Source organism: Vigna umbellata, chromosome 9 (genome assembly GCF_029865625.1).
Source record: "Vigna umbellata cultivar VRB3 chromosome 9, Vumbellata_1.0, whole genome shotgun sequence".
NCBI classification, from domain to species: Eukaryota; Viridiplantae; Streptophyta; class Magnoliopsida; order Fabales; family Fabaceae; genus Vigna; species Vigna umbellata.
The window spans coordinates 28,518,032-28,532,454 of NC_142173.1; the positions used below are offsets into that span (position 1 = coordinate 28,518,032).

At 31.5% G+C, this 14,423-nt stretch overlaps 1 protein-coding gene across 3 annotated transcripts; it reads left to right on the forward strand.

Moving 5' to 3' along the window:
* The first annotated feature begins 1,879 nt into the window (after positions 1-1,879).
* Positions 1,880-10,233, forward strand: LOC148193148 (uncharacterized). 3 transcript variants are annotated; one of them, XR_015782151.1, is made up of 13 exons: positions 5,037-5,083; positions 5,179-5,601; positions 5,698-5,744; positions 6,837-6,934; positions 7,681-7,770; positions 7,858-7,996; positions 8,187-8,405; positions 8,779-8,918; positions 9,018-9,215; positions 9,360-9,450; positions 9,543-9,709; positions 9,813-9,943; positions 10,042-10,233. XR_015782151.1 is itself a non-coding variant. In XM_088098693.1 (9 exons), the coding sequence occupies exons 1-9, from the start codon at positions 2,398-2,400 to the stop codon at positions 5,511-5,513; spliced, it is 1,092 nt and encodes a 363-aa protein (XP_087954819.1). In that variant the 5' UTR covers positions 1,880-2,397; the 3' UTR covers positions 5,514-5,680. The 3 variants fall into 3 exon arrangements, 1 of the variants encoding a protein (XP_087954819.1); XR_015782150.1 differs by having other exon boundaries at positions 9,813-10,233; XM_088098693.1 differs by lacking the exons at positions 5,698-5,744; positions 6,837-6,934; positions 7,681-7,770; ... (6 more) ...; positions 9,813-9,943; positions 10,042-10,233 and adding exons at positions 1,880-2,554; positions 3,251-3,363; positions 3,807-3,946; ... (1 more) ...; positions 4,389-4,479; positions 4,572-4,713 and having other exon boundaries at positions 4,973-5,083; positions 5,179-5,278; positions 5,471-5,680.
* Positions 10,234-14,423: the final 4,190 nt, after the last annotated feature.

Genomic DNA, 14,423 nt, shown 5'->3' on the forward strand with positions numbered 1-14,423 from the left:
ACTTTGCCCTTTCTTTAATTGAATTTCCATTCTGTTTAGTTAATTTTTTTAATTCAAAATTTAAAATAATAGAATTGAGTCACGTTTTTAATGACACATATGTAAAAGCAACATTGTCAGCATGTCAGGTGATGCAATCTTTAACGCCGTTTGATCAATTTGATGGAAAGTCCCTATTTAATTCAATTTTACAAAAATAAGGACCCAATTGAGACGCCAAAAAAGAAATGGTCATAGTTGAAATTCTGGATATAAATAGGGACTTATCGAGACATTAAACCTGAATAAAATTAAGATGTAGAGTCTTGAAAAAATAAAGTAAAATTATGGGAGAGATCAGCTCAACTAATGAAACATTCCAACTTTTAATAAAGTTAAGGAATTTTAAATTCATTGAAGTTATAATAGGGATCATCTTAGTGAATGAATCTTTCTTACCTAAACTTTTAATTCAATTAAGTTTTCTGGGAGAGATCATCTCGAATAATAAAGTTTCCCTACCCAAACCTTTAATTCAATATAATTATTGGAGAGATCATCTTATTTGATGAAGGTTCCTTACCCAAACTTTGAATTCAATGAAGTTATGGAAGGGATAATATTAGTCGATGAACCTTCCTTATCCAAACTTTTAATTTAATGAAGTTATGGGAGGGATTATCCCGAATGATGAAGCTTCCTTAGTATGTTTAACTAGAATGAACATATGTGAGTAGAATAATTATAACATAATCACATGATAAAATATTGTGTTATTAATTAGATGTCTTATTAAAACCTCCTTAGGACAACAGGCACATATAAAAAAGAGTGCATCACAAATATATACAACAAGATTAACTATAATACAATTTCAAATGCATTCCAAGTTATAGATATAACAATTCCATACAAATACTCACGCCAATATACTCTTTTATCAACTACTTCTCAATATGAAAAGATTATTCTCCAAATTTGTCGAGAACTTCACATCATGTTTACTGCATCGTTTACCATTTTTCATACTAATTCTCTTATATTTAAGTTTCACCTTAGATCTTCCAAACTTCTTCTTATACAATAAATTATAAGAGATTAAATGTTATTTATTTTCAATTATTAGATTGAAATTAACTTTTTTTAAAGTAAATAAAAAGTATATAAAAATGGATAAAAAAGTAACAGAAAACCATCCCATGTTTAAAATTATGATTTCAAAATATTTTTGGAAATTACAATTTTTACTATCTATTCATTCATTTGTATTTATTTTCATTACTGTATACCTATTATAAATAAGAGAAATTACACTATAAGTCTCATGTTTTCTTTACTAGAGTGTGTATAATGAAACAAATTTTAATAATTAAAAAGATTTAAAATTAACCTCTTACAATATATATTATACTTTTTAATTATATTAGAATCTATCTATTATGATTTTCAAAATGAAAAGTTTAAAACATTAGAAATAAATGTTCAAAATAATGATTTAAAAAATTTAATAACAATATAAATTATATAAAACATAATAAATAAAATGGAACAATATCTCCTTAAGGAGCCACTCTATTAAACGAGACATCCGTGCGTGCATGGTTGTATAATTAAATTAAGGGTTAAATATGTTTTTAGTCCCTAAACTATTGACCGTTTCTGGTTTTCGTCCCTCTTCCAAACTAAGGTACAATTTGGTCCTCAATCTTTAAAAAACGTTCGTTTTAGTTGAAAAAACGAACGTTTTGAGGACTAAAACGAGGACTAAAAACAAAATTTTGAGGACTAAAACGAACGTTTTTCTAAAGAATGAGGACCAAATTGTACCTTAGTTTGGAAGAGGGACGAAAACCAGAAACGGCCAATAGTTTAGGGACTAAAAACATATTTAACCCTTAAATTAATTGATTACCTAAAAAAATAAAATAAAGAATAATTATACATAAATATATATTCTCTACGAACCGTTAAATATTATATTAATACTTTATTGATATTTAGAAGAGTAAAATATTGATTTAAAGAAAATGAAAATAAAAATAAAATAATATGAGATAAAATATAATAACAATATAAAATATATAAAACATGATAAATAAAATGGATAATATCTCAGTAAGCGGGTACTTTACTGGAGTGGACATAGGTGCATAAAAAAATAAAATGGACATCACGTGATATGTCATCAAGGAAACACTTCATTGGAGAGCACATCGGTGCAAGGCTGTATAATTATGGAAGCACTCTATTGGTATATTGGACGGCACATCGGTTATAACATTTCTCTGCAATGGCTGTATAAAGATGGAAACCTCTTACCAATAATAATATATTTCTTAAGATGGAAACCTTTTACCAATAATAATATATTTCTGTGTGATAACAAGGAAAAAGCTATTACCAGAAAAACATTTCTGAATGTCCAATGAAGCTACTGTCTCCTCAGGTCACCGATTCTTTCCTCTTCACCATCAACTCGCTCCCAACTCAGCACTGAACTCGGTCACTGCTTTTTCATCTGAGGTTCATATTTGTGCTGAATGGTGGTGGCAATGGATTCAGCTTGCTTCCAATGGTATTTCTTTTCTCTCTTTGTAAATCATATTTTTGTTCTCTTTTCTCACATATGAACTGGATCAGACCATACCCTACAATGATTTTGGAAGAAGTTAGGGTTTAAATTAACTCGGTCAAGTTCATAAGATCATGGTTGGCTTTCTTAAGTCAGAATAGTTCATAAAATTTGTAAGAAACTGTAGTATTTTTTCCTACATTTTGAAGATGCACACAAGAGTAGTAGTTTAATAATAATAATAATAACTAAAATGAAAGATCTATTGGTCTAAACTAATAGTTGTTATTCATGATGTAACCTTGTGAATAGATTTAAACAGTTGTAAATATGATTTCTTCCAATCTGTCTTGGCACAAATGAAATTAGGTGGTGCATTGTTGATGTGTTTGTAACATGTTACTTTGTGCATTGAAGTTCTGATTGAATGGTCCTGTGGATTTTTTCTTTTCTTTTCTTATTTTAGATGTTTGTATTTTTTTTATAAAAGTGTGATATGCTTAGCACCACTGTTAAAGAAAGAAATCTCAACTAGATATATACGAAGATGTGGGAACAGTGGAAGGGCATAGAAGAGCTCAAGAACTTTTTTTTGTCATGTTTATGCCAAAGTTTTTTTTAGTTTGCAACACCATCCAAAGATCCATTGTTTTGTAAGATTATACAAAGAAATTACAAAAATATCTTATCTTGTATCAGGTACTCTGTATCAAAGTGCCAAGGGATATGATTTTAAGTCAGTTGCAGAAATTCTTACAGTTAAGAAGACTTCAGAAACATTAAATCCATCAGACAAAGATAGTATGGAAAAGGTATGTTATTTTTCTAACTTGTGATTAGGTAATGATGATGTGGGAAAATGCCTTGCAACTTTTAAACTTTTGCATAGTATTAGTAAAGTTATGATTTCAAGAATATTTCATCGTTTTTTTTTTATTGCATTTAATAGTTGAGTGATTGAACAAACACATTTGACAAATTCCTTTAATGCTACAAAGGATGTTACAAAATTTGGGACTACTTATTTCTATCAATATCATGCAAATTAAAAGTCAAATTTAAGACTATTTTGCAGCTGGTCATTTTATTGTGTTTTTTCACCATGAACGATGTTCCCTTTATGTTACATTGAATTATATATCCTAAAAAAAATATGGTATTATTGTTGAAGCTTAATTCTTGCTTTATAATTATGGTGTGACAGTCATTCATAATATATTTAGCAAGTGTTATTTATGTGTGTAATTTTAATCAGGCCCTTGATCTCAAGGAAGGAGAAGCTGAAGTCATTTTTAAAGAATTGATCAGTGAAGAAAGTATGGATGAACATAACTCCTCACTCATTCAATTTCACATTAGATTGTTGGCATTGATTGTAAGCAATTCGAAAAAAGAGTGAGTTATCCCTTAGAACTCTTGTTTGAAGTTTTCTCAGTGATTAAATTTTTTTGAGATGCTTGAATTAAAGTTTCCATATGGATTATTTTGGTGTAGGTCTCCATCCTTATCAACCAAGAATGAAACTAATTCATGGTTGAAACATTTAGAGGATTTAATTATACAATCATATCATCTAAATGATTTCCCTGTGGATTGGTTTCAAGAAGGCATAAGTGGATACTATAAATTGGATTTGTGTAAAAAGTTTAAACTGATGACTCTTCTTTGTGACAAAGCTTTGAACACTCAGTAAGTACTGTTAAAAAATATTCCTTTTTATTGTATTCTTCTTTTGTTTAATTACTTTCACCACTTCATCTTTCTTTTCTTTTCTTTTTCATACTTTTGTTGTCTTAATATCAATTAAAGTGGTGGGAAACTTGCTTAATATGTCCAGAAGACTAAGGAGTTATATTCAGGACGAAAATTCAAGGCATGCAAAAGTAGTGAAAGAAACAAAACTTAAGATTGCTTCAGCTAAAGAAGAGGTAATATAAAACAAGGTCTTATGATGCTCTTTGTATATGGATTATCCTTGCTGTTACAGTTCATAATAATTCTGTGTGTATGATATGTACAGATAAAGTGTCTTGCACAAAAGTTGCAGAATGAGAATGCCAAAGTGTCCTCCATTCCAGGGGAGGAGCATGATGCTCATATAAAGATAAGAACTGAGGTTGACGAAGCACACATTGAGATGATAAAGAACACAGGTGAAAAATGTATGTCATGATTAATTGTTTCTTAATAGATGTTAAGGTTAAACATCTAGGTAGGTCTTGGTTTAATAAAGAAATAAATGTTCTTAATGTGGTAAAAACAGAAAATAGAGTATGTGTAGGTAATTTTGTTTCTTAAATAAATTAACGCTCTTAACTAGGCCAAAATGGAAAGTTTGGATACATATAGTTGTTTTATATGTTACTAGTTTTAATGTTTATGCTATTGTAAGGGTTGACAATTGTTTTTCTTATGTTAAAGACAAAAGTGGATGTGATGCTACGAGAATCAATCCAGAGTTTGTGGACAACAATGGGATGACATTTTGGAAGTTACAAAGTTTCAATGACGAATCGGTTCTTCTGCTGCAAGGTAATTCTCAAAATTTATGAGCTCAATTTGTCTGATTGATGATACCATTTTGACTAGGGAATTAGCAAGTTTTCTAAAAGAAAGCATCAATGCAGATATGAAGATACAAGATGAAACTGCTACTTTACCTGAAGAAAGCTGGTTTGTTTACGGTCTTCCAGAGAAGGACGAGATTGATAAATATATATCTTCAAGGTGAGTTGTTTTCTTAAACTTGAGTGAATTGTTGTTGTGATTTCAGATACTTTACATCATATTTGAAATTGAATTGCTTATATTTTGTCAATGAACATGATGGTGAATTTTTAATGTCCTATTGGGATGTTTTTATTTGTAGACTAAGCCACAGCTATTGAATCACATGTTTCTTTTCTACCTTGGTTGCAGGGCTAAAAGACTTAAGAGTCTCAATTCTCAAAAAAGTTTGTAGGAGTTTATGTTTAATGTTAATTGTTCTTAATAGCATAATGCTGGCAAAAACCCTCATTCCATATGGGTCTTCTTTCAGTGGAGTAATGGTATTGTATTAATGATGAGACTCTTGTAAATTTATCTACTAATAACTATATGTTGCTAACATTCTTTTTAACATGATATCATTTTTTGTTTTCTAGGTTTCGGTGGAAATCTCTATATGGTGGCCATTTTTATCAAAGTTAGAGTAGGTTCCTCCTTTGAAACAATTTATAAGTAGGTTAATAACCTATTTTCAGTTTATGTACTCATATATGAGTTATGAAGACAACTTACACTTAAACTTACATCCAAAGTGCAACACTTTATTTTTAATTTATTTTCAATAATAGAAATAACTCGTTGCAAATGCTTGCATCATAAACACCTATAAGCACTTTGGTGGTGTTTGAATAAAATTCGCTCTTAAATATTTATAATGGAAGAAAGCTGCTAAAAATAATTGAGTTTCTCCAATAAAGTCTAGTTGCAAACTTCACTTGTTGACAATGTTAAATCAAAAGACTGATGTAAAAGCTAACAGCACAAGTTATAAGAGAAGTGTTTAGAAGTCCCACATTGCATACATCAAGTCTTTCAGTGCAACTTATATCTATGTGGAGCAACTTCTTTGGTTAATACGAATCTGTTTTAAGATGGAATATTACTTACTCTAGTAGGATTGCCCAGTTTAACATAGACATCCCTCTGAGGGGATGTGTGTTGTAAAGTTCCATTTTGTCTGCTACCGTGGTTAGTTGTCCTTAAATAAAACTTTTTAGGTTTCAAAACCAGCTAAATATTTTTTTGAAAGTCTGATTCAAAGGAAGCAGTACTTTAAAAGAATGAGATGCTTTGACACACAAATTTTTTCCATTCATTTGACACTCTCCTTTACTTTTTACTCTTTTCTTTCTTAAATGTACAAAAATCCACTCTTTTATGACCATTTTATGCATGTAATGTGTGTCAAATGAATGTAAATGTGTGTCATCCTACCATTATTATAAATGAATTCACACATTTAGGAGAAGCCAATGGAACACCTAATGTGTTGTGTAAATGTGGTTTGGATTTGGAAATTTCTTTAATTTTGTTTACCAGATTTTCTTTCTTTAGCTTTATCAGCTAATACTGTTGGCATTACTTTTGAAGTAGCTAGTGTACTTCTGGGACATTGAAGTAGATAGAATGTGTTCATTACTTTCTTTTGTTTACTAGACTTTGTTCAGTTTGTTTCTTGATTTTGTGGTACATTTGGATGATAACACATTTGTTTTGTTGGTTTTCCACTGTGAAGTGCCGGCAAAAAAAGGAGAATTTTGCTGCAACCTGCAAGAATATAAAGAAATGGAAGAATTGTCCGATTAAGTACTGCCACAAGTGCCTCTTGACTAGGTCAGTTCAGCATTATAAATCTCGGGTTTTTTTATTTATTTTAGATGTTTGTATTTTTCATAGAAGTGTGATATGCTCAGCACTGCCGTTGAGGAAGAAATCTGAACTAGGTTACTGCTATATTCCTTCCTATCATATGCAGCATAGCAAAGATATATATGAAGCTATGGGAACAGTACAAGGGCATAGAGGAGCTCAAGGCCTTGTTTTTGGCCATTTTTATGGGAAAGCGTTTTTTAATTTGCAACACCATCATCCACAGATCCATTGTTTTGCAAGAGTATACAAAGAAATCACAAAAATATCTTTTCTTGTACCAGGTCACCGGTATCCCTCATGAGATACTATATCTTGTGAGAACAGGGTAGGACCATGAATAACACAGTTGTTGTCTATAGTGGTTCTGCGTAGCATGAGTAAGATTGTTTATTATGCTCGATACCTGTGACCTTGTACAGATAAAAGACAAAACATTTTGGTGTGTTTTGTGTGTTTCAGCTATAGTTGCAAAGCAATGGAATTTTTGGACACGTCCAATGCAAGGAAGAACTTAAAATTTTCTAAGAACTATGACTAATATTGTTTTTATAAATGTGAAATGTTCCAAATGTGGGGTACAAACATGCTATACATTTAGAAGGAATTAGGCTCTGATTGTCACCTGAGATATCCTTGGTACAAAATGAAAAAATCGGAGAGTATAACAATATGTTTTCTCCAATGACGATTTTCCTGTGGTGAATTAGGTATTATGGGGAGAATGCTGAAGAGGTTGCGCAGTTGGCTAATTGGACATGTCCGAAGTGTCGAGGCATTTGCAACTGTAGTCTTTGCCAGTGGGTTTCTTTTTGATTTTATCTATTTGCTTTTTGAGTTGGTAGTGTATCCATGAGTTCATTCTGATAACGGAGTTATGTTTGTAGAAAACGACGAGGTGAACAGCCTACTGGTCCCCTATATCGTAGTGCCAAGGAATCTGGCTTTAAGTCAGTTGCAGAAATGCTTGCAATGAAGAAGAATTTAGAAACATCAAATCCATTAAATGAGGGTAATCTGAAAATGGTATGCTATTTTTCTACCTGTCCCCTTTGCTAAATCTCTTGTGGTTGACAGATTTGGTTGAGAAGGATCTCTTGTTTAACTGTGCAAATTCATGATAAGTTACTGATGATATGAGTTAATGTGTTTATATTTCAATTTATGATAAACTTTTCATGAGATGGTTCGTGTTCTTTTTTGTTATTTCTTGCAGGAGCCTGAAGTATTTCTCTCACGGGAACTTGGAAATGAACATTTTTCAGATGCAAATGTCACTCAAGTTTGCACCAAAGATGATAGTGGTGAGAATTTTGGAATGAACTTAGAGAGAGAAACAATTGCAGAGGAAATTCTTTTGCCACCTGGCATGGAGTTAAAAAAAATATTTGGGAACGCATTGCAAATTTTAGAGTTTTGCAGGGTGTTTGGAAAGGTATGGTTTCATGTTAACCAATTTTCCTGTAGTTTTTTCTAATTAATTGCATTTAATAGTTCACTGATTGAATAACCACAATCGGCAAATTCCTTTAATGCTATAGAGGGATGTTACCAAATTGGAACTAATTATTTCTATCAATATCATGCAACTTGAAAGTCAAATTTTAGATGATTTTGCAGTTGGTCATTTAATTGAACGTTTTGACCATGAATGATATTCCCTTCTGTTACGTTAAATTATATACCGTAGAAAAAGTGGTATTATCGTTCAAGCTTAATTCTTGCTTTATAGTTATGGTGTTGCAACTATTCATAATATATTAATCAAGTGTTTCTTCACTGTTATTCCTGTGTGTAATTTTAATCAGGCTCTTGATCTCAAGGAAGGAGAAGCTGAAGCCATTTTTAAAGAATTGATCAATGAAGAAATTATGGAAGAACATAACTCCTCACTGATTCAGTTTCACATTAGATTGTTGGGATTGATTGTAAGCAATTCGAAAAAAGAGTGAGTTATCCCTTACAACTCTTGTTTGAAGTTTTCTCAGTGATTAAATTTTTTTGAGATGCTTGAATTAAAGTTTCCATATGGATTATTTTGGTGTAGGTCTCCATCCTTCTCAACCAAGAATGAAACTAATTCATGGTTGAAACATTTAGAGGATTTGATTATGCAATCATATCACCTTCTAAATGATTTCCCTTTGGATTGGTTTCAAGAAGGCATCAGTGGATACTATAAATTGGATTTGTCTAAAAAGTTTAAACTGATGACTCTTCTTTGTGACGAAGTTTTGAATACTCAGTAAGTACTGTTAAAAAATATTTCTTTTTTTGTATTCTTCTTTTGTTTTATTCTTTCACCACTTTATCTTTCTTTGTTCTTTTTTCTTACTTTTGTTGTCTTAATATCAATTAAAGTGGTGGGAAACTTGCTTAATATGTCCAGAAAACTAAGGAGTTATATTCAAAACGAAAATTCAAGGCATGCAAAAGTAGTGAAAGAAACAAAACTTAAGATTGCTGCAGCTAAGGAAAAGGTAATAGAAAACAAGGTCTTATGATGCTCTTTGTATATGGATTATCCTTGCTGTTACAGTTCATAATAATTCTGTGTGTATGATATGTACAGATAAAGTGTCTTGCACAAAAGTTGCAGAATGAGAATGCCAAAGTGTCCTCCGTTCCAGGGGAGGAGCATGATGCTCATATAAAGATATCATATAAAGATAAGAACTGAGGTTGACGAAGCACACATTGAGATGTTAAGGTTAAAGATATTAATTATATATCTTCAAAGTGAGTTCTTTTCTTAAATTTTGAATGTCTTATTCGGATGTTTATATTTGTAGACTAAGCCACAGCCATTGAATCACATGTTTCTTTTCTACCTTGGTTGCAGGGCTAAAAGACTTAAGAGTCTCAATTCTCAAAAAAGTTTGTAGGAGTTTATGTTTAATGTTAATTGTTCTTAATAGCATAATGCTGGCAAAAACCCTCATTCCATATGGGTCTTCTTTCAGTGGAGTAATGGTATTGTATTAATTATGAGACTCTTGTAAATTTATCTACTAATAATAATATTTTGTTAAGATTCTTTTTTACATGATATCATTTTTTTATTTTTGTAGGTTTCGGTGGAAATCTCCTTTGTTTTTGGACTCAAGGGACCTTCGTTATTGTAATCATTGTATATAACTTTTTTGTATTTTACTTTAGTGGTATACGAAATGAAATTATTTTTTTTTTGTAATTTAATTACTATTTATAGTTGTATTTTTATTTATTTAACTAGTTAGATGTACAATAATATATTCATTGAAAAGTGATCATGTATTCTTAATATTTTTAATAGTTACAATAAGAAGAAGTCTAAATTTTTTCTCTTGATCAAATGTTAGCAATATACGACTTAGTGTTACTATTTTCCATAATCATATAATCTATTATTTTCCATAATCATGTAATCTATTATTAGAGATACGTGGGATTATTTGTAGAAGTTGTTCCTAATAAATAGTTTATTAGGTCAATGTGTATGAATTATCTATAAATATCAAAGGTTAGTTGAATATCAATAATAATGTTATTAGCTTTAATTTGTTTTGTTCTTATATATATATATATATATATATATATATATATATATATATATATATCATTTTATATTTTTTATTTTTCTTGACTGTTCTACGTATCATCGCAAATCATTAAAAGAAATTAATAGATACACTAATGTTCATTAGGTAAAAAACCAAAAATAAAATATTTATTTTATAAGTTACCGTCGAAAAAATATTAATGGAACTAAAAAGGTAAATGATATATATCAAGAACATAAAGGTTATGTAAATCTATCTTTTAACTAAAGTTGTTACTGAAAAAGTAAAGTAGTTGATACGGCCTTTAAAAGTTTATAATATAATGTGGTTTCTAAAAACAGATATTGAATGATAAATGTAATATTTCATTTTAATCATATATATTTATTAAAAGAGACATTCACTAAAAAATGAATGAAAGAAGAAATAACTCAAATATATATATATATATATATATATATATATATATATATATATATATAATATATTTATATATAATTATATATATATATATATATATATATATATATATATATATATATATATAAAGTCTTATATTATTAAGAGTAATATAATACTGAGTAAAAAATATAATATTGATTTTCAAATAATTTATTTCAAAATTTGAGCATCACTCTCCCCTAGTACTAAATTCATATGATCATCCTAATCTCCTAACATCATTAAAATATCATTGTAAGTAAGAAAAACAACAAACAAATATACGTGTATGAAAGAAAAAAAAAGATTCACTCTAAAGCAAGTCTCTCTTTCATGAAAAAAATAATATACCTTTTTTATGATTTTTATTTAAATAAGTGAGTTCAAATATAAGCAAATTTAATAAAATAGATCTCTTCTGTTAGAAATTTATCATATACTTCAATTTTTAATATATTTATAGCCTTATAAACTTCCGGGAGATAAAAATTTTGTTTAGTGCTCTACCTAATAATTATTTGTATTTTATCTAGTGTCATTTTTTAATCAATATTTGAAATATATTTAAATTTATCAGTAACTTATTCGTTTGTTATAGAAGGAAAACGTTATTTTGACAACAGATTTTTGACAACAATTTGACAACAACAGGTGTCTCAGTGTCATTGGTTGTTTTTATTAAATTTTGTTTAAAGATTCATTTTGTTTTGGAGGACATTTTTGGAATAATTTTCAGAAACTTTTTGGCGCTTTTCAATTTATGAAACCTGACCCTGCGAAAGTCTCTTTCCTCCTTTTCGAAACTCTCTTTCCCCCTTTTCGAAACTCTCTCTCCCCCTTTTTGAAACTTCTCTCCCCCTTCACCGAAAGATCCTTCAAAAATCTATCTCCGTCATTGAAGTTCCTTCCTTTGAAACTCTCTCCGTCATTAAAGTGGTGTCTCTGTCCACCGTTGTTCATCCGTCGCTTGGGTCCACCAGTGTCTTTGGAGGAAGTCGTCTCTCTCTCTCTCTCTCTACGCCATTGAAGTGCTTTTTGTGTGCCATTTCTTCAAAGCTCTCGTTTTTCCGCTGGCACTGTTGTTCCTTCGTCGCTTAGGTGCATTGTTCCTTCCTCTTTGGTTAGCGAGTGGTTTTGTTGGCATCATTTCTCCAAAGGTATTGTTTTTTCGTAGACTACTGTGTTTCGTTAATGTATTTGCACACTCCTGTGGTTTCTTGGTTTGACCGTGATTTTTTCATTTGGAAGCACTGTGTATCGCGCATTGGATATGTTTACCAATTTTCCCATATTTTTGTGGTTTGACCGTGGTTTAGAAAGTGGTTTTTCTCCCAAGGTTTTGGGTTTCCGCACAAGCCGTCGAGGTTGATATCACCAATACTTGAATAGTTGAATTTGTATATTGGAATGTATTGAAATGTTTCTTTTGCCCTTGTTCATTTGTTATTGTAGGTTATTATTTGACTGAAGTCATTAGTTCAGTTCAAACCGAAATGGAATCATCTAATAGCAATGTAAGTAGAGTTTGAACATTTTTGTTGTTTTTTTGTTTTGGAGCACTGATTTGAATGTTATGAATTTGGACTGTTTTATAGTGGCGCCTTCGAGCTTGGATGTACACCACCTACATTGCCAATATCAATTCCTTACTACAAGTCAAACATAAGACGCGCATTGGAAAAACTCCATTTAAGTGTTGTTTAGACATTGTAGATCCTTTAGAGGTCAATTTAAAATTGTTGAAAGAGATGGTATGTCAGTTAAGTCATCAAATAAATACAAGATCTCCGCACGTTCGTGGGTGATAGATTTAACAGAATTGAAAATCGTGTTGGAGTCGTAGAACAAGAACTTGTTGACTTCCGCAATCAATTTGATCGACAACCACCTTCTTAGATTACATTTCATTGTAAATTGTTATGTACCTTTTAATTTCACAACTTGTTGTTTGGTGAACTCTTATTACGTTTTTCTATTAATGTATGTGCTTTTTAATATTGTTATAATTTTTCATTACTCAATACTTTTCATTATTCCTTTTTTATTTGTTTAATATTTAAGTATTCCAACTTGAAGTATTTCAATAATGATCCATCCAAAAAAACTTCAACAGACAGTCATAACGAATCCAAAATACCCCTGGGGAGTGCTTCAGCCATGTCTGGGTAGCACTCCTCAACTTTTGGTACAAAAGGGGATTTTTCCACGGGTAATCGATTACAGGGTCCTTCTAATCGATTACAAGTGCATCATTCCTGTTTGAAGGGTGCATGACCTCACCTCTCAACCTAGAAACACCTTTACTTGGTCTTCCATCCACATAGGATTGACCAAACTTGAAATTTCTTGTTGTGGACACCTTCAACCATCACCAACAGGGGTGATCAATCCACAAAACCTTCAAAACACAATCGTCAGGACTGTTGGGGAGTGCTTCAGCCATGTCTGCGTAGCACTCCTCAACTTTTGGTACAAAAAGGTATTTTTCGACTAGTAATCGATTCCAGGGTCCTTGTAATCGATTACAAGTGCATCATTCCTATGTCAATGGTGAAGAACGTCACTTCTCAACCTATAAACAGCCTTCGTGGGTCTTCCATCCACATAGGACTCACCAAACTTGAAATTTCTTGTTATGGACACCTTAAACCATGGCCAACACGGGGGATCAATCCATAAAAACTTGAAAACACAATCGTCAGGACTGCTGGGGAGTGCTTCAGCCATGTCTGGGTAGCACTCTTTAACTTTTGGTACAAAAGGGGATTTTTCCACTGGTAATCGATTACAGGGTCCCTGTAATCGATTACAAGTGCATCATTCCTTTGTCAATGGTGCAGAACCTTACCTCTCAACCTATAAACACCCTTCGTGGGTCTTCCATCTACATAGGACTCACCAAAGTTGAAATTGCTTGTTGTGGACGCCTTAAACCATGACCAACAGGGGGATCAATCCACAAAACCTTGAAAACACAGTCGTCAGGACTGTTGGGGAGTGCTTCGGCCATGTCTGGGTAACACTCCTCAACTTTTGGTACACAAGGGGATTTTTCCATTGGTAATCGATTATAGGGTCCCTGTAATCGATTACAAGTGCATCATCCTGTGTCAATGGTGCAGGACTTCACCTTTCAACCTATAAACACCCTTAGTGGGTCTTCCATCGACATAGGACTCACCAAACTTGAAATTTCTTATTGTGGATACCTTAAACCATGGTCAACAGGGGGAACAACCACAAAACCTTGAAAACACAGTCGTTATGACTGTTAAGGAGTGCTTCAGCCATGTCTGGGTAGCACTCCTCAACTTTTGGTACGAAAGGGGATTTTTCCACTAGTAATCGATTACCAACTCCCTGTAATCGATTACAACAACATCAATCCTGTGTCAATGATGACGAACAAACAATGATCATGCACCTTACCTCAGTTGGAGAAAACAACCTAAATGGACATTTTTTTTGAA

What these genes read in the sequence shown, in the direction of transcription:
- LOC148193148 (XM_088098693.1), top strand. Translation starts at nt 2,398, where the DNA reads ATGTCCAATGAAGCTACTGTCTCCTCAGGTCACCGATTCTTTCCTCTT. An exon ending in ACAAAGATAGTATGGAAAAG is followed by an intron (nt 3,364 to 3,806) that starts GTATGTTATTTT and finishes AATTTTAATCAG; the next exon opens with GCCCTTGATCTCAAGGAAGG. An exon ending in GACAAAGCTTTGAACACTCA is followed by an intron (nt 4,241 to 4,388) that starts GTAAGTACTGTT and finishes TAATATGTCCAG; the next exon opens with AAGACTAAGGAGTTATATTC.